Source organism: Lycium barbarum, chromosome 6 (genome assembly GCF_019175385.1).
Source record: "Lycium barbarum isolate Lr01 chromosome 6, ASM1917538v2, whole genome shotgun sequence".
In the NCBI taxonomy this organism is placed as follows: domain Eukaryota; kingdom Viridiplantae; phylum Streptophyta; class Magnoliopsida; order Solanales; family Solanaceae; genus Lycium; species Lycium barbarum.
In genome coordinates, this window is record NC_083342.1 from 23,963,577 (window position 1) to 23,983,849 (window position 20,273).

At 37.1% G+C, this 20,273-nt stretch overlaps 2 protein-coding genes and 1 non-coding gene across 7 annotated transcripts; 2 read left to right on the top strand and 1 right to left on the bottom strand.

Moving 5' to 3' along the window:
• The first annotated feature begins 275 nt into the window (after positions 1–275).
• On the top strand, positions 276–4,112 carry LOC132643633 (mitochondrial fission 1 protein A-like). The gene is made up of 5 exons (XM_060360109.1): positions 276–475; positions 2,679–2,817; positions 3,172–3,293; positions 3,607–3,670; positions 3,762–4,112. Exons 1-5 carry the CDS (start codon positions 383–385, stop codon positions 3,854–3,856), a joined length of 513 nt encoding a protein of 170 aa, XP_060216092.1. The 5' UTR covers positions 276–382; the 3' UTR covers positions 3,857–4,112.
• A 1,933-nt stretch (positions 4,113–6,045) lies between these two features.
• TRNAR-ACG (transfer RNA arginine (anticodon ACG)) lies at positions 6,046–6,118 on the top strand. Its single transcript has one exon. It is a non-coding gene; the product is annotated as a tRNA-Arg (tRNA).
• A 419-nt stretch (positions 6,119–6,537) lies between these two features.
• On the bottom strand, positions 6,538–20,045 carry LOC132643631 (probable magnesium transporter NIPA6). 5 transcript variants are annotated; one of them, XM_060360107.1, is made up of 10 exons: positions 19,954–20,045; positions 19,501–19,846; positions 19,311–19,367; positions 12,418–12,508; positions 12,147–12,307; positions 11,683–11,810; positions 11,430–11,567; positions 8,184–8,276; positions 7,324–7,444; positions 6,538–7,241 (listed from the first exon to the last, which is right to left on the bottom strand). In XM_060360107.1, the coding sequence occupies exons 2-10, from the start codon at positions 19,628–19,630 to the stop codon at positions 7,105–7,107; spliced, it is 1,056 nt and encodes a 351-aa protein (XP_060216090.1). In that variant the 5' UTR covers positions 19,631–19,846; positions 19,954–20,045; the 3' UTR covers positions 6,538–7,104. The 5 variants fall into 5 exon arrangements, 3 of the variants coding, with proteins under 3 accessions (XP_060216090.1, XP_060216089.1, XP_060216091.1); XM_060360106.1 differs by lacking the exon at positions 19,954–20,045 and having other exon boundaries at positions 19,501–19,921; XM_060360108.1 differs by lacking the exons at positions 8,184–8,276; positions 19,954–20,045 and having other exon boundaries at positions 19,501–19,923.
• Between the last annotated feature and the right edge of the window lie 228 nt (positions 20,046–20,273).

Here is a 20,273-nt window from a genome sequence, read left to right on the forward strand (position 1 = left end):
TCGTATAAACTATACACTACATATACATCGTGTACATATTTTATAAACTAGATAGTCAAATAATATTCGGCTGTAATTTTCCTTTAATTTTTTACCTTCAAAATCGAATTTATGCTAAGAGAGTATAAGCTCTTTAAAGAGCAGGTATAACTAGTAATATATTATAATATGCAAATATAAATTTATATCGGACGAAAAAATTATTTGCCTTTGGAGATGTAAAAATTAAACAGCAGCACAAAACAGGGACAAAAGTGCAAATGAGCGTCTTTTTATTTTGCCTCCAAGCGTGTATTTGTTCGCTTACAAACACGTTGTTCTTAAACCCCAAAAAGTCTAGCACCTCTTGTTGCGTACAATACGAGCAGCAGAACGTACAAGAATGGATGCGAAGATCGGAAACTTCTTCGAATCGGTCGGTAATTTTTTCACGGGTGGAGATCAGATTCCTTGGTGCGATTCTGATATTGTCAAAGTAACTACTTTACGCTATTTTATCAACTTTTTATTATTTTTGCAATTTAATTTCGGCAACATTGGTTACTGTAGATAAATAGAGCTGTATGGATATAGACGATTTCATGTACATAACTCGAACTAGTTTGATTGATAACTTTATCACTAAATTGCTATTGTCTATTTTTACTTGTTCACTGTGCTAAAAATAGATGTTCATTTCTACTTGTCCAGTTTGGAAAACTAAGAGATAATTTACCATTCCATACCTGTTTACCCTTATTATTAATTATTGGGCTGGAAACTTTGTGGAATTTTAGTGGCCGCACCACTTTTAAACTATGTTTGATTGATTTCGATGATTTAGTAATAATTAGGGCTGAATAAAATTTTCATTTTATTTATGGCTCTTTTAGGGTATACCAAGTCAATATAGGACAAGTAAAAATGGACGGAGGAAGCATATCTCTGTTTCAGTTTGTTTGTCTGGTCTTGACTTGACACGGAATTTAAGAAAACAGAATAAGACTTTTGAATCTTGTGGTCTTAAACTAAGATATGTAGAATGTTCCAAAATGCCCTTTAATCTTGTTATTTTAAGCATGCCATGTGGAAAGTTGGAATTAGAGAGTTGCCAAATTTAGAAAGAAGCATTCGTTTTGAAACAGACTAAAAAGGATTAACTAAGACAAACAAATTGAAACGAGGAAGTATATAACAACAACAACATACCCAGTGGAGTCCCACAATGTGGGGTTTGGGGAGGATAGAGTGTACGCAGACCTTACCCCTACTTTGGGGGTAGGGAGGCCGTTTCCGAAAAACCCTCGGCTCAAAGAGAAAACATGACAAAAAAGTCAGTTAGGGACAAGCAATTCAAAGCAGTATGAAAATGAAAATAATGAGAGCGAGAAAGCCATGATAAAACAATTAACCCAGAAGGGTTTTGTGGCAAATTACAGAATAACCTCATTTAGGTGCATGCCGAAGGATTACCCTAGCTGACGGCCGTTGTGTGCGGGGGAGGGGTTTAAAATGGTTAGGGCTGGTTTGAATGAAATTTGGATGAGGAGGAGATTTCTAAAAAATTAAGTTTCAGTTTAAGATTTATGAAGAAACATTTTCAAATGGCATTTCTAATCAATCCAAAATAAGAGCTCAAAATAAACTTTGCTCTTTTTTTTTTCTTTTTTCGTCGAGCAACAACAACATCGTACCCAATGTAATCCAACAAGTGGGGTCTGGGGAGGGTGGTGTGTACGCAACCTTACCCACTACCTTGTGAAGATAGAGAGGCTGATTCAGATAGCCCTCGAGCAGTATGAATATTTTTGCAATGTATTTGATATATATATACCCGAATCATCAGTAGGATTCTTACTCCGCAAGTATAATATAATTGGCCGTAGCAAGTGATTTGCCTTTTTTTCTTTTTTTGCTTTCCCGCTTATTTTTTCTGTTTTTACTTTCTTGTTGGTTTCGAGATCTTGCAGATAGGATGTAACACAACTTTAACATTACGTGTAATCTCAATTCCATAAAGTAACAGAAATCAGTAGCTTTAACAAGAAAGATTTATATGTTAGAGAAACATAGCCATCCGAGAGACGTAAAGCTTCTATGAATCAGGGCTAAAATGAGCAGGCTGTGGCGACAATTTTACTGTAAACTACTGGTAAAAGGTTTATCAGACTGGTGTTGCTTTACTTTGTTGGAGGGCTGTTCCATTGCTAATGACTGTTAAGAGTTCAGATGGATTCTCGCGTGATTTCTGAACACAAGCAAGAGGCATTTAAAACATATCTGATGCCCAGTTGCGCACAAACCATTCAACTCAAGACAAAGGAAATAAAAAGTTTATAGATGGTCTGTTCACTTGGCTCTCTGTATGCTCTTGTATGAGTGTTGGGTGATTTTGTTGAATCATCTTTCTTCATTCAAAGCAAAAATCGTTCTGGCGGGGCCATCCATCTCTCGGGCGTCATGATGTTGATAATTATGACCGAGCAAAAGGGTGAGTGATGGTTGAAGGATGGCAGAATTAGTGTCATCAATTATTTGGAAGATTTTTGGGTAACGCTTCCTCGAGAAAGAGGCTTCCTTTGCTCAAGAGAATAATGTGTAATTTGTAATTGATTTGTGGTTCCATGTGCATTTACTAGCTAGACCTGAAAGTAATATTGACGGTATCTGAGTCTCTCACAAGGGCAATCTATGTACAGGGATGTGAACGTGAAGTTGCTGAGGTGGAAAAAGGTTCCTCTGATGAACTGAAAAGTGAATGCATCATGCGTCTTTCATGGGCTCTTGTTCACTCAAAACGTCCAGAAGACGTACAACGTGGAATTGCAATGCTTGAAGGTGAGATCACTGGAATCCTCTTTCTTTGGAATCCATGCCCCTTTTCCATACCCTGTTCTTGGGGATTGTGGAGTTTCATGAGGACTTTGATAAACACTTTCTTATATATATGTCCTTTTCCTAGCTCTTATTCATTTTACCTTTTGACTTCTCTTCCTCCCCCACCTTCTCCTTTTGCTTTGCAATATACTGTTGTCACTCCTCATATGCTAGTTTTCTTCCTTAGCGATATAGATATTACCTGTTTATTTTATTTTAGTTTTTAGCAAAGGGGCATTAGGCAGGCTGCGTAATGCAAATTTATAATATTACCTGTTTATTTGGGACAGCTCCGACTTATTTTGTCATTTGCAGCTTCTCTGGGTGGCAGTAACAGTCCCCTCCAAATGAGGGAAAAGATGTATCTTCTAGCAGTTGGCTACTACAGAAGTGGGGACTATGCAAGAAGCAGGCAGCTTGTTGAGCGTTGTTTGGAGGTTTGATATTTGTTTTTTAGTCTTTGCTAGGATATTTTATTCACCTCTTCACTTTGACATTAATATTTGAGATATTTATCTCTGTGTTATAAAGTTTGTTCTACTACTTTATCTCGAACAATTTAGCTTTCTGCAGCTTGATTTATGAAATTCAGAAGTTGCATACTTGGAACTTTGTTGTGTTATGCAACTCTGAAGTGACTTGGGCTGAGTACCTTTCATCTTCTATTAGCTTGAAAGGGATGGTCTTTCAGTGCTTTCCGAGTCTGTTCTTAAACACTCTGTCTTAATTAGTAGCTGTTTGAATCTGTAGATTGCGCCGGATTGGAGACAGGCCTCGACCCTCAAGAAATCTATTGAAGATAAAATTACTAAAGGTAGTAAGGCAAATCTTTACCTTCAGTTATTTATCGGATCCTATTTCGGTCAAAGAACTTTTGAATTATGTATATTGCATTGTCCAAGCAGATGGAGTAATTGGTATTGGCATTGCTGCAACTGCCGTTACTGCTGTTGGACTCCTAGCTGGTGGAATTGCAGCTGCTTTGTCTCGCAAGAAATGACCCATCGCAAACCACTAACGTGCATAGCAGCCTTCCCGTTCTGGTCCCTCTATAAATGACTGAGCCCGTAAACTTCCCTAGCTTTGATACTTCTCTTTCTTTATAGAAACACTGACATCTGCAACTGAAGCAAAGTATGTAGCTAGCTTTGTTTTGATGGTCTAGTTTTATATGTAATAATGACTTGTCCATGTTGGTCTTTATTGTAGCAAAAAGGATCCATGTTGTTTCTTTTCAATATTTGGTTTGCTTTCTCCATCTGATGTTTATTAGTAACTTTTAGTTTAGTTTTAGGTCAAATACAAAGGCGGCCCCTTAAAAGTTGTCAAGATTTTTCATTTTGACACTTCAATTAAGGCTCATTACCATTAGACTTTAACGCAATTAAAGTATGTCTTTTAAACGCAAAATTCTGATCTTCACCTCGTGGCCTGTTCTTTTGAGTTCTTCTAATCAATGCACTGTATTCTTATTTGCATCAGTCTTTTTATATTATAAAATAAAAGACACTCTGTAGGGGTAAAACAAGAACAATACCATAAGAAACTGCAGCAATTTCATATCTGTAGTATCCAACTCATTTTTTGTCAATCTTCTCCTTAAACTTCTTAACTGTAGTCAACTTTCTTGACCTAATCATATTCATATGTGAAATCATTACTTGGTTTTCCAGCCCTGAAAAGAGAAGAAAAGTCACACCTTAGCAGGAATTCAGCAAGACATTATATTATTGGGATAATTACGGGACGTAACTAACTACTACTTTGTAATTACATTTAGTAGCTATAGTTTCAATTAATTACATCTCATAGCTAATAGTTGTATCTTAATGACACTTAATAACTATTAAAGTAAAATAAATCTATTAACGTACTGTATCCCAATTCTCCATATTTTCAAGCCCCTTTCTCTCACCTTCTCTTTTATTTTCTCCATTTTCATTCCACAGGATCCTCCACTGATTTTGTTATGCTAAATAATAGTTATGCACAAATTGATAAGTTTTTTAGTTGTTTTGTATGTGTATTTTGTTGAATATCTTCTTCCATTTTTTTGATTTTAACAAAAAACGTTTCTGATATTGTTAGGGTTCTTGAACAAGCTTAGATTTCATTTAAAGGGGGAGTTGTAAGCCACCGTTGACTCCTACTATCTTTGTCGATGGCGGCGGCGGCTTCCTCTTTCCCGTCACCATCTCTCTCTCTTTTTCGGGTGGCGAAGCTGTTGGTGACGATGACGATGAAGGATAACAACGGCAATTGTTGGTGACGACGGTGTTTTCGTAGATCTGGTGGCGTCGGTGTCAGAGCTGGACGGAAACAGTCAGATATAACCGGAAGTTGTTGTATTCACAAATATGGCGATTGTATTCACTTTTTTGAGCTTTTTTTGTTAAATTTTCCGATTGTATTCATTTGTTAGCATAAGGGTTGTTGTTGTGAAATTTCCGGCATTTCTGGCTGGAAATCGTCGACAGATCTGGCCGGAACTAGTGGTTGGTGTTGTTGTATGCATGAATAAGACGATTGTATTAACTTTTTTGAGCTTTTTTTTTTAGTTAATATTTTAGATTGTATTCATTTCTTTTAGGGTGTGTTTGTTAATTTGGAGTATCTTTCTTTTTATGTATACAAAAAAAAAAAAAAAAAAAAAAAAAAAAAAACAGGAAAAAAAAAGTAGCTATGCCATGTAAATATTGAAAATGTAGCTATGGCAAATTTTGAACTCCCAAAGTGTAGTCATTTATGTAAAAAAAATCCCCTATATTAATTCTTTCTCTGTCTTTGCAACAATTCGTTTTAAGACGGATTCTTTAGCATAATTTTCAATCTAAAAGTCCTTGAAAGAAATGTAGATGAAAAAGGAGTTCGAGGTGCTGTCAAGAGAGAGGAAAAAAGAGTAGTGCTATGGCATTTGGTAGTCGCTACATTGTTCTTGAAATGTATGGGACTATTGCATCCAATTCTATGTGAAATGCTATTATGATTAATTAAAAGGACAAGGTGCAAAATAAAACATAGTGCACGCATGAGGGAGCAAATTAAAAAAAGAATAAAAGACATAGTGAAAATCAAGAAAATGATGCATACACTAGGGTGAAAATTGTACAAATTAAAGCATGCATATATTGTGCAAGATGCAAGAACTAACCATTATAAATATTATAAATTGAGGAATCGTAAGCAAAAGACTCTGTGGCCCAATGGATAAGGCGCTGGTCTACGAAACCAGAGATTCTGGGTTCGATCCCCAGCAGAGTCGTCTGTTTTTTTTTATGTGCCATTTTTATTTTCAACTCTTTCCAATTGTCTGCTTTAACATGTTCTTCTCTTGTTTGGAGAAGGCCAGATAAATTTATGGTTAACTGAATCAAGTCAAATAATTGAATGGCGAAAAAATATGTGGAAAACTGCAATTCTTTGCTAAAAAAGAAAATTATCTACGGTTTTATGTGACAGTGAGGTGTACAGATCCAGTTTCAATGTTTGCTTTCCAAAAATAGAAAAGATGAACTTCTTAATAGAAAAGATCTTAACCGTATTGAGCGATTGAAAATTAGACTACGGATTTTGAATTTAAACAGGCATCAAGTAAATAAATGAATGTCTAAGGTTTACTTAATGGAACTAAAAGATGGAAATCTATTAGTCAAGGAGCTAAAAGGACCTCAACAAAGCGACTGCCTAAAGAAACTTTATACTATCAATGTATTTCAAATCACATGGAAAGTGAAAACCCACTTGAGGAAAAAAAAAAGAGTATAGTGTTATTGTTGCCTTCAAACATCCTCTGATCTCAAGTTCACTAAAGAATGAAACATTAACAAAGACTAACCAACACTTCAAAAAATGCTATACAAACAAAACACTTCCAGAAAACCAAAATGGATGATATCACTCCTAATCACGGCAAAGCTACCAGAAATCACAGAGAACTCCTATTCAAGCTCTCATCATTCAACTCTGCTACTATCAATCTTTTTCAATCTCCCTGACTCCCATCTGATGCGCAAAGATGTACAACAAACCAATATTTGGAACTCCTATAACTATACACAAACAGTATAGTTTCAGCCCGCGACAACTTTGGATGATTTCCACTAATTCTTTCTTCAAGATCCTGTGGGATCCTTAGCTTGCTGCTAAAATCAGATGCGATAGAAAACGAAACTGAGGCGTTGCAGCTTTGGAGGTTTCAAATGGATTATCGGTTGCATAGTTCACCTTCTAACAATGATTCATGGTTCCTCACGGCCCATAATAAACCTGTCTTCTAGAATCAGCTTCCTCAGAACATGATTCGTCTTCCTCTTCATGCTTATGTGATTCCCCGTTTGAATTACATAGTCGTGTTGATAACGTAGGGGATGAAGGTGTGTAATTACCTGCATTTTTGGTATTAATTTATAGCTAGAGAAAAGAACATCAGTTTTTCATAAAAACACATTACGATGAAGAAAAGTGCACCTCTGAAAGATGAACTTCTTTCCACATCTTTGGTAACATGCAACAAGATGGTTCCAGAGAGCACAACAATGAAACCGCATATTCCTGATATAATGCTCCAAACATTCTGTCCATCCCAATCCTACATAATGTAGTACAAGTTGATCGATAAACATGACTTCAAAGTTTTGGACAAATAATCATGGTTTTCCTGTTCCATTAATGTGTGAAAATGTCTTTGACATCCAAGTACAACAACAAAAACATACCAAGTGTGATCCCACAAATGGGGTGTGGGAAGGGTGAGGTATATGCAGACCTTTCCCCTACCTTTGCGGGGTAGAGAGGCTGTTCCCGAAAGACCCTCGGCTCAAGAAAAGTGATTTTCAAAACAGGTTTGAGAAATACAAGAGTAAAAAGATGTGATGAAAATAACTAAGGAAAGAAAAGTAATAACAACAGATATAGTAAAGATAGCCAAAGTAAAAGAAACAAAAATAGTAGTAAAAATTGAAGAATTAAGATTACGAAAGAATAGTAATGATAATATAGTAAGGAGAAGAGGGAGCAGCTAAGGTGCTCTAAACTGTTTGACATCCAAGTCATGTATAATATTGATCTGAGTTAAGCTTAAATGGAGCAACATGGTTAGCGAGGATTCATATAGCAGACCCCTACTTGATTGGAATTGAGGCATAGTCATTCACTTGTTGTAGTAGTTGGTGGTATTTCCAAGTCATGCAATAGGGTGTGGATGTTCATGGCATTCTAAGGCGTAAACTTTGGAATAAATTCCTAAGAAGCGAATTAACTTGTGTTCATCATTCTCTAGAAACAAGCTGAAAGCGAAGCAACAAAATGAAAAAAGGTAGCTGTTATACCTTAAACATGATGACACTGGCAACGATTGTTAGTGTTGTGAACATAACATAGTATATAGGAGAGACAACGGCAGTGTTGAAGGTATCAAGGGCCTGAAACACGGAAAGCAAAAAAAAAAAAAAAAGGTGTTGCAGCAGAGATATGATTGATCAGTTTTTTCAAGATATCAGATAAATATTGCTTGAGAAAGTTGAGGCAAAACATTCTGCTCTATAAGAAACCAGGAATCAGGATTAATAAGAGGAAGATGTTATCACACCATTTAAGATTGATACCCTAAAGGAAAGAAATTCAAGAATAACTACTGCATTTTCAAGAAAAGGCTGCATAAAGTACCCCAAAAAGCGCAAAAACATTCTTGGAACTTAACAAGATCGAGCTGCAATTATACACTATAAAGTAGGACACTGAAGAAATCCATGATCTAGTAACTACAGTGTGTCTGAAAGATGAAGCAGCTTCCCAAGATTGACAAAGAAAGAAAACCTATTACATGCTTTGTGCAACAAGAAAAGCGTCCGTGAAATCAATAGCATCTAGAAGCTAATATAGAACTCTTCAGTCTGTTGAATGGAAAAAGAAAAATATCTAATCTGACCTGCTAAACTTGCAAAATGTTATTAAACTACCAATATAATCCACAATCCTTGACATATAGGAAATCTAAAATATTCCATAAGCAGTATGATTCTGAAGTTAACATTCCAGATACACTTTAAAGCTAAATCTATTAAGAAACGCCTTTTAAAGCTAAAGCTATTAAGAAATGAAAGATTCTTTGTACTTCCACAAACATGGGCTAGTCCCCCTTCCCACTACTCCCCCCAACCCCCTTGCCCCAAGCAATTAAGTAACTCATCTTAAAGTTTTAAACTGCTGCAATACATGCAGAACAAAAATTGGATTTTATAGTCTTTATATTGAAGCTGATTTCTCAAGAGATATATGACATCGATTCGTCAACCTTTGTGAAATTCTTCTGTGGCTTCTTCATTGTTAATGTACTTTGTCGATATCATTCAGTATGCTGTTATGCTAGAATATCAACTATAAGGACACAATTAAGATCTAAGTTACTCGGACTCTTCGAAAGTGTTGCCGCACCCGTGTCGGATCCTCCAAAAATACACTACTTCTGAAGGATCCGACATGCACCCGGCGACATTTTAGGAGAGTCCGAGTAACATAGATTAAGATTATCAACCTAGACATATAAAGTTACTATCATGATAAATGATTTCATTTTGATAAAAATCAACTCATCAATTGCACCTTTCATAAGAATATTCAGTTATGTGAAATAACTTTGACATTGTTTGAGGGAAGTCCTAAGTTGACAATGGTGGTATCTGGTGGAGACTGTCACATTTCCCATATTCCATATGCAGATGACACCTTGTTAAACTGTGAGGCAAATAGAGAACAATTTGTGTATATCAGAGGAATTCTATTAGTCTTTGAGGCAGTCACAGGTCTGAAAGTGAATCTGGCTAGGAGTAGCCTGTTTAGCATAAATGCGGACCATTGCATAGAGGATCTGGCTCAGATTTTCGGCTGCAAGGTGGAACATCTACCTACAACTTATTTAGGGCTTCCTTTGGGTGCGAAAAGAAATGAACCAAGAATCTCGAAGGGATGCTGGACAGATGTTCCAGTAAGTTATCTCCATGGAGAAAGCAATATCTATCTTTGGGAGGCAGATCTGGCTGGGAGAGGAAAGCTTTAATACAGATTTCCAACTCTTTGCAACTGCTCTGTTAACAAAGTAGGTAGTGTCTCTGAGTTCTACCCCTCCAGTGGGTGGCAATTACATTTTAGGAGAGGTTTTAATGATTGGAAGCGGAAGAGGTTGGGCGAGCGCTACAGCTTTTGGATACAACAGTAGTAGAGGAAGATAAATAGGATGCTATGTTATGGACAGCAAGCAATGATATGAAATACTCTGTTAAAAGCGGCTATAACCTTCTGCAGGAATGTTCTGATCATTTTGGACCAAATTTGACATGGAGAATGCTATGGAAGACGAGCACCGTTCAAATAGCCTGTTCTGGTTCGGTTATCATTCAAAATCTTATTTGACTCAAGATAATTTGCAAAGAAGAGGTTTCAATTTGAGCAACAGGTGTTATTTCTATGAAATGGAGCTGGAATCAGTCAATCATCTCTTTATCCATTGTAAAATTGCTAGTTGTGCTGAGAACTTATCCTGAGACTCTGTTGTGTAGTCTGGGTAATGCGCTCAGATGTTAGAAGTCTATTGGAGAGCTGGCACGGGCAGAAAACAGCAAAGAGCCAGAAGCAACTTTGGAGGACCACCCCCTTGTGTATTTTCTGGACTATCTGGAGAGAAAAGAATAGTGCTTGCTTGGAGACAAATAACTACACAATAAACAAGAGCTTTTGACTGGGCAGAGTATGACTTTGTACAGATCAGAGCATATCATCTATCTTTCCTTGGGCATAATGTCTGACAGTAAGCCATGAATAATTAGCAAAGAAGCAGCAAAGATTTGCATAAAACTCATATATCACCTAGATTGAAAAGGAATGAAGTATCACAAGCTGGCAATTCATTGGTTCCAAGATGATCAAGATGAAACTAAGATACAAAAAGTAAGACCTCATATTTATTTATTTTAAAAAAAAAAAAAAAAAAAAAATTACTCGGAGCGTACTTAGAACTTCCTTTGGACTTGAAAAATAAGCATGTTAAGGGGGGTAAAAATCAAGCAAACAAAAATATTCTCAAGAAACTAAATTTAATACCAGATAAACGTAATACAAAAAAATTTGAACTGAAACATGATGAACCAGCCCTCAGAGCAGGGATCATATAAATGACAGATTCTTAATTAGTTTTATTGGTATTTTCATTAGTTAAATATCAGTAAGAGAAGTACTAACAGGGCAATTGTCCCAAAACATGTACCTAAATCCATGTAGTGTCATAGTTTCCACTGTCTCCTAGTTCTTACTTCTATAAATGAATAAACAGAAAAAACACAAGATCTATGAAAAAAGGGGGTCAGAAAGGAAAGCAAAGAAGGAATTTAAAGAAAGAGAACAGGCAAAACAGGTTGAGCGGAAAACTCTCAGGGCACTCTTAGAATCACAAAGGATGAATTAACAGTTCAACTTTGAAGAGTAAGTTTGTAGACAAAACGTGTTTCATTAGGAGTAAGTTTGTCCACAAAACGTGTTTCATTAGTCATTAAAAATATACTTAGAATAGCACAGCTACTCACCTTATTGAGATAGTTCATTTGTGTAACGACACAAACTGCCACAACAAACATAAAACACCAGGTTTCAGGATAGATCAGCTGGTTTTTTCCCTCAACAGTTAACTTTAGTGAAGTACCAAGGGCTTTAACACTCATAACCTGCAAAATAAACATAACAGAGATTTTGATTATTGACTTACAAAAATAAGACTTTTGGAAGTTAAGCATTTAAATGATAGACCACAAGACAAGAAAATTCGATTTGAAGTTTTACCGAGAGAGAACCCATCAATGAGCAGATTCCGGTGAAAACAAGGACATTTGAGTGTCCACATTGAGGAGCAAAGTAGAAGACAAGAATAAAAACTAAGACAATCACCGATCCCATGTAGAGCAAAAACTCTGGAATAGAAAAGGAAATGAAGTCAGAAAGTGTAGATGGTCCCAGAGGAACTATAGGATTGGCTTAATACATCGACAACCCCTTAAACTTGCCAGTAAATTTCATTTAGACACTCGAACTACGGCTTGTTCCAATCGAACACCTGAACACATGATAAAGTGTTCCTATTAGACACTTGCGGTTCAAATTTGAAAAAACTTTTGCGCGTATTCTCAAGTGTCCATTATACATAGATAAATTAACCACTTAAAATATGTCATTGCCTTTGAATATACGCATTAGCCTCAATAATTTGTAAAACCTCAAGCTTGTTCCAATTGATGGAAGCATCTCACCTTTCTGGGTTGCCATGTACCATACTTCTTTGACAGAAGAGATAGGATGCTCCTGTGGTGCGTGGATAACTATCACGACAGAACCAGCAATACACAGCACACAACCCAAAATTCCAAGCGGATGCAACTTTTCCTTCAAAATAATATGAGCCAGTACAGCACTGCAAAGAGTTTTTGGCCACAACAACAGTTAAGAAACCCAAAGAACACCTCTAGAACACCTCTACTATTACCAAAAACAATGAAATAAACTATTATCAAGATTACACACCTGACAATTATACTCAATGCACCCAGAGGGGTGACAAGAACCGCCGGAGCAAACGCATATGCCACAAAATTTGCAATCTCTCCGACTATCACTAAGAAAAGCAAAAAAAAAAAAAAAAAAAAAAACAAGAAAATTCTATGGACAGTCAACCAACAACCGAGAAATAAAACACTAGAAGTAGGCCACACCTTTACTTTTGTTGGGAGAAATTCATGAAACAAATCAATAACACCAATAGGCTAGAGAGTTGTTGACAGATAACAAAATTCCCAAAATTGAGAAAAGAAACACACTAATCAATCATTAGACTTAACTTCCCAGATCAAAGTATCAACAAATTATATTCAAATATACACTTCTAATAGTCCTTTCTAGCAGCAGCACTCTATCAAACACTCTAAGCCCAAAAAATACCACTAAGGGTGTGTTTGGTTTTCCCATTTTTTCATGTTTGGTTGGTCAAAATGTTTTGGAAAACATTTTCTCTAGGAAAACACTGGAAAATGACCTCCTTAATGGAAGTAGGGACACAAGTTTCATAAGCTATACTCCAAGTCCGTTGTCTCCCCCACACCCATCCTACGCCACTAACCCCCACCCCTTGGCCATCCCAACCCCAACCCCCACCATCCCCAACCCGCACTCTCCACACTATTCCACCCTCATAGAGTTTTACTAGATTACATATAAATGCTTTTGGAATAATATTTTTTTGCTTACTACTTACCAAACACCAGAAAATAAGTAAGAAACTCACTTATTTTCCAAGAAAACATCTTCTAGGAAAACATTTTCCTTCAAACCAAGCACACCATAAATTCCAAAAAGTTGAAAAAAGAAACACACTAAAAGATCATTAAACTTAACTTCCCAGATAAAATCATCAACAAATTGTATTCAAATATACACTTCAACCAGTCCTTTCTTGCAGCAGCACTCTATCAAACATTTGCCAAAAAAAATTAAGAAAAGCAAAGAAACAAGAAAATTCTATAGACTAGTCCTTTCTTGCAGCAGCACTCTATCAAACATTTGCCAAAAAAAATTAAGAAAAGCAAAGAAACAAGAAAATTCTATAGACTAGTCAGCCAATGGCCAAGAAAGAAAACACTTGACCTAGGCCACACCTTACTTCTGTTGGGAGAAATCCATGAAACAAATCAGTAGCACCAACAGGCTAGAGAGTTGATTGACAGATAACTAAATCCCCAAAGGAAGGGCAGCCCGGTGCACTAAGCTCCCGCTATGCGCGGGGTCCGGAGAAGGGCCGGACCACAAGGGTCTATTGTACGCAGCCTTACCTTGCATTTCTGCAAGAGGCTGTTTCCACGGCTCGAACTCCCCAAAGTTGAAAGAAAAACACACTAATCAATTATTATACTTAACTTCCCAGATTAAAACACTTCTACCAGTGTTTTTGAGCCGAGGGTCTATTGGAAACAGTCTCTCTACCCCATAAAGGTAGAGGTAAGGTCTGCGTACATCCTACCCTCCCTAGACCCCACCTGTGGATTACACTGGGTATGTTGTTGTTGTACACACTTCTACCAGTCCTTTCTAGCAGCAGCACTATATCAAACATTCCAAGCCAAAAAATACCACAAAGGGTGTGTTTTGGTTTTCCAATTTTTCCATGTTCGGTTGGTCAAAACAATTTCTCTTGGAAAACACAGGAAAATGGGAAAACAAATTCCATAAGTGACATTCCAAGTTCAATGTCTCCTCCATGTTAAAATATAACTACTTCATTATTTATGACTTATTAGTTATTTCTGTATTATTTGTAATTATCTTTGTATTCTTTGTAATTATCTCTTGTACTTGTAATTATCTTCTACCCTCTTAGTATTTATCCCCTGTAGCTATCCTTTGGCTTTGTAAAGCTATATAAGTAGTTCACGTATATATCAATACAACTTAAGAGTGATTGGCTTCTTAAGTCCTCTTGTCTTTCTTATTATTTTACATGGTATCCGAGCCCTAAAAGAATTCCTTTCCACGCTTTTCACTATGTCTGTTGTTCCCGTCACTTCTTCCTCTTTCACTTCTCCCACTCCCATCATCACCTCTACCCATTCTTTTGCTGTTAAACTTACACCAAAAAATTATTTGGCATGGAAAACTCAATTTATTCCTCTTCTAAATTACCAAAACCTTCATGGTTTCATCAATGGCACTACTTCCGATCCCTCTGCCACTGTTGCCTCTTCCACTGATCCCACCCGTCAAGATCCCAGCCCAGAATTTGAAATATGGTTTCACAAGGATCAGATGCTTCATTCGTGGCTGCTTGCTTCTTTAACGGAAGAGATCTATCCTTATGTTATAGGTCTCACCTCTTCCTTTGCAGTTTGGGAGGCTCTTGCCAACGCCTTTGGTTCTGTTTCACAAAATCGTCAATTGCAATTACGTATAGAATTGCAAGAGTTAAAGAAATATGATCTTTCTGTTTCTAACTATCTACAAAAGGCCAAGGCTCTTTCTGATGAACTTAGTGCCGCTGGTAGATCTATTTCTTCTGCTGAGTTTAATGCGATTATTTATTGCAACATTGGACCTGAATTTCTTGGCCTTATTGCTGCTCTCAACCTCCGTCCAGAACCAGTTACTTTCAATGAACTCCATGGACAATTAGTAGCTCATGAAATCTTGCTTAAAAATGCAATGGAACCTGTAGCAAATATGGTTCTAAAAGGTAATGCTCCACTTCTGCCTACTCCGCAATACCGGCCACAATTCACTCCAACTCAAAATAACTATTCCCAAAATAATTATCAGCCATGGCCATCCAACAACTCCAACAAAAATCGAAACCATGTCCCCTGTCAAATTTGCGGCCTAAACAACCATTCCGCTGTCACTTGACGCAAGAGGTATATGCCTCGTAACTCTGGACAATCTCCGCAGCAAAATAATTCTGCCGCTCAACCAATGGCTAATTATTCTGCTGTTGCACCCTCTCCACCAAATATGCAGCCTATCATGTGGTTCCCAGATATGGCTGAAAATTACCACATCACTCCGGACCTTCAGAGTTTTAAGTGCCATTAATGAACATCCCGGTCCGGATCAGCTACATGCAGGTAATGTCAAGGGCTTCAAATCTCTCGCACTGGTATGGCAACATTACATTCTCCTACGAAATCTCTTTACTTGAAAAATGTTTTATGCGTTCCAAAAATAGTTAAGAATCTACTCTCTGTTCAAAAATTTACCTCTGACAATTCTTGTTTTTTTTAATTTTGGCCTTCTTATTTTCTTATCAAGGACCAGCGCACCCACCAAATACTGAAGCAAGGCCCAAGTGAGTCTGGAATTTACAACATTCAACAAATGCCCAAGACAGCTATGACAGCCACGGTTCCCTCTTTTGACGACCGGCACCTCTGTCTAGGCCATCCTAATGTTCAGAAGCTTCATTCATTAGTTAGAAATCAGCATCTTTCTAGTTCTACAAATAAACTTAGTCCTTGTGCTAGTTGTAATTTAGGAAAATTATCTCGTTTGTCCTTAGCGTCTGTTGAGCATACTAGCACGGCTCCCTTTCAAATTGTTCACTCTGATACTTGGGGTCCGGCCCCAGTTCTTTCTTCTATGGGTCATCGCTATTTTGCTCTATTTGTGGATGATTTTACTCGCTTTACATCGTTTATCTTCTTAAAAATAAAAGTGATGTTCATTCGATTTTTCTTAATTTCGAAAAGATGATTGAAAGGCAATTTCAAAAAAAAATCAAAGCTTTTCATTCTGATTGGGGAGGAGAATACCAAAAATTGAACAAATACTTTGATCAAACTGGTATCATACACCGCATTGCGTGTCCTTACACGTATGAACAAAATGGCATTTCCGAAAGAAAAATCTGGCATTTGGTAGATACTTGTCTTAAAAATCCGGCATTTGGTAGACACTTGTCTTACGTTATTAGCTCATGCAAACTTACCTCTTAAATATTGGAATTTTGCTATTGAACACAGTGCCATTTTTATAAATGTTCTTCCGTCAAATGTCATTAAGCAAGAGTTCCCATATCAGATTTTATTCAACAAAAATCCAAACTACCTTTCTTTCAAACCTTTTGGGTGTTTGGTTTTTCCGTTGCTTTGGCCTTACAATCATCATAAATTTTCGTTTCGAACATCACCTTGTGTCTATCTTGGAAAGTCCGAGTCACAATGCATACAGGTGTTTAGATAAATCCACAGGTCGAGTATATCTAGCTAGACATGTCAAATTTCATCCACAAGAATTTCCGTACAAAGGAAATTTGGCCAATTCGTCTAGCGAGGAAACCAATAACTCATGGCTGCACATCTCAAGTTCATTCCAACCTCACTTGGACTCTGCATCACTATCTGGTAAGATTTCTTCTCCATCTCAACCTCCTCATTGTTCTCCTTTTCAATCTCTTAATATTTCTCCTTCGCCTAATCATGTACCTTTATGCCAATCTCCTCAAAAAATAACTAGAACTCCTATCTCAAATTCATCTTCATCTCTAATCTCTAATCCGAACAGTGCTCCTCGATTGTCATTAGCTGTGGATTTTTCAGATTCTCCCCTAACAGACAATCCTGACCCATCTCGCACCCACTCCATGCAACTCCGCCCCACCATGCAAAAACGCCAAGCCCATATAGACTTAACCAAACCAAATTATCTATTGGAGGAACCTAAAAACATTTTTCAAGCTAAGAAATTTTAGGAATGGCGTGACGCTATGCAGGGGGAATTGAATGCTCTACATCAAACTAAAACACGGAGTTTAGTGCTGCGCCCTTGCAACAAAAATGTAATTGGCAGCAAGTGGATTTTTCGCATAAAGAGAAATGCAGATGGCTCAATAGAACACTACAAGGTGCGCCTTGTAGCTAAGGGTTACACACAACAGTCCGGTATTGACTATCTCAAAACATTTTCTCCCGTAGTCAAATTTACCACTGTTCGGACAGTCTTCACACTTGCCGCAGTTCATAATTGGCCTATTCATCAACTTGACATCTCCAATGCATTCTTACATGGCCAATTAGACACTGAATTATATATGGAACAACCACAAGGGTATGTTGATTCTTCCAAGCCTGACCATGTCTGCCAGCTTCATCGCTCTCTCTATGGCTTGAAACAAGCTCCCCGAGCTTGGTTTCAACGCTTGTCAAATTTTTTGGAGAGTCTCGGTTTTCACTCCTCCAAGGCCGACACGTCATTGTTTGTTCTTCTACAAGGTACATTAAAAATCTATGTATTGATTTATGTCGGTGACATAGTTGTTACATGTTCAGATTCCTCCAAGTTGCCATGGTTTCTCACAAAAATTAGGAAATCTTTCCTGTCCGCGACTTGGGTGCCTTGAATTATTTTCCTGGAATTGAGGTAAAAAGGGTCTCAGATGGCCTATTGTTGACACAAAATAAATATGCGGCTGATCTATTGAAAGAGACAAACATGCAGGAATCTAAGCCGTGTATCACACCAATGGCAGTGGCTCCGACCTTGAGCAAGACAATGGGTGAACCGTTGTCAAATTCTGAGCAATATTGTCAAATTGTAGGTTCCCTGCAATACATGACCTTGACTCGCCCAGACATTGCATTTAGTGTCAACAAACTAGCTCAATTTATGCATTGTGCAACTGAGGTTCATTGGCAAGCAGTGAAGCGTCTACTTCGGTATATTCGTGCCACAACCAACATTGATTTGTTTATTTCCAAGAATTCTACCTTGCAACTTCAATGTTTTTCAGATAGTGATTAGGCTGGCTGCCCCGATGACCGACGTTCTACTAGTGGATATCTAGTGTATCTTGGCAACAATTTGACATCTTGGTCGTCAAAGAAACAACCTACTGTTGCCAGGTCCTCAATGGAGAGTGAATACAAATCACTGGCCAATGCCACAGCTGAAATCATGTGGGTGAGCTCTCTTCTTCGAGAACTTGGCTTCCCTCCCCGCGTCCCTGCTATCATGTGGTGTGATAACATCGGTGCAATTTATTTGAGTGCCAATCCCGTTTTCCATGCCCGCACCAAGCATATTGAATTAGACTATCACTTTGTGCGGGAGCAAATCAATTGAGGTACGCTTTCAGTTCGCTTCATTTCCAGTGCTGACCAAATTGCGGATATCATGACGAAACCGCTTGGACAGCAGCTCTTCTCTATGCATTTCAGCAAGCTTCGTCTCTGTTTCACGTCGGCATCAGCTTGACGGGGGGTGTTAAAATATAACTACTTCATTAGTTATGACTTATTATTTATTTATGTGTTCTTTGTAACTATCTTTGTATTCTTTGTAATTATCTCTTGTACTTGTAATTATCCTTTACCCTCTTAGTAGTTATCCCCTGTAGCTATCCTTTGGCTTTGTAAAGCTATATAAGTAGTTCACGTATACATCAATACAACTTAAGAGTGACTGGCTTCTTAAGTCCTCTCGTCTTTCTTATTATTTTACACTCCACACCCATCCAACGCCCCTAACCCCCACCAATAGCCATCCTACCCATTGCCACCCCCAACGCCCCACTCTCCACCCCATCCCACCCCCCTATAGAGTTTTGCTAGATTAAATACAAATGCTCTTGGAATAATTGTTTTTTGCTTACTTACCAAACACCAGAAGATAAAGTAAGAAACACACTTATTTTCCAAGAAAACATCTTCTAGGAAAACATTTTCCTTCAAACCAAACACACCATAAATTCCAAAAAGTTGAAAAAAGAAACACACTAACCAATAATTAAACTCAACTTCCCAGATCAAATTATATTCAAATATACACTTCTACCAGTCCTTTCTTGCAGCAGCACTCTACCAAACATTGAAAAAAAGCACTAAATGCTGTATTAAGGATATTAGACTGCAGAAAACAGAAACAAAAAGGAGAAAACTTACTTGTGATCATTCCAATCCACCAAAGTGGCTCCACTAAATAGGCATACCCACCAACACCTACAAAACAAAAACCAAGAAAAATCAAACAAGATTCATACTACACAACAAGAACCAAGAAAATTAAAAAGATAAAAACTTTACACACTTCCATTTAAAAAAAAAAAAAAAAAAAATCAGACACCTCACATACCAGCTCTAACACCAGAGACCATGGCAGCTCTTCTAAGTCCTTTTTTCTTGATAATAAAACTTGCCCCTATAAACACACTTGAAAGCAAAGCCAAAATAATACCAGTCATATTATCTTTAGAGAAAACCATAATTAAACAACCGATCTTTCTTTTTTCCTTCTTCTTTTTTTCTTCATGGAAATCTGAAGATCAAATCTTGAACTCAATCAAGAAAGTAAATAAATAAATTGTTTTTTTTTCTAACACTTGTTGTTGTGGAATAGGATGGTATTGGCATATTGTATGTGTTGCTAATCTGTCAGATCCAGCTCATTAATTACAGAATGGGTCCTATGATGTCTGACCCTGAAATGAAAACTAGCGTTAGATCATAGTCATACAAGGTATATACTTATCTTGGTTCATGTGCATATCTCCCATGGGATTTTTTATGTTTAAGAAAGACAAATTACCATACTGATTTGGCTGATTGTAGATATTCGCTCGGTCTCATTTTACTTGTCATGTTTTTTTGATTTGGAGAAACATTAATCAAAGGACAATTTATATTCGCTGTGTTCAAAATACTCATTCATTATACTCAAAATATAGATATTTAGTTTTATTTATCACTTTTAGCATATCAAGACAAAAATATTTTTTTCATGTTTTATCATTAGCATTAATTACTAATTTTCCAAATTATTTTTCAAGACCTAAGACTAACCATCAATTAACATGAGTATTGTGGTAAAGTATTCATATCAATTATTATTTCTTAAAGGATGTAAAA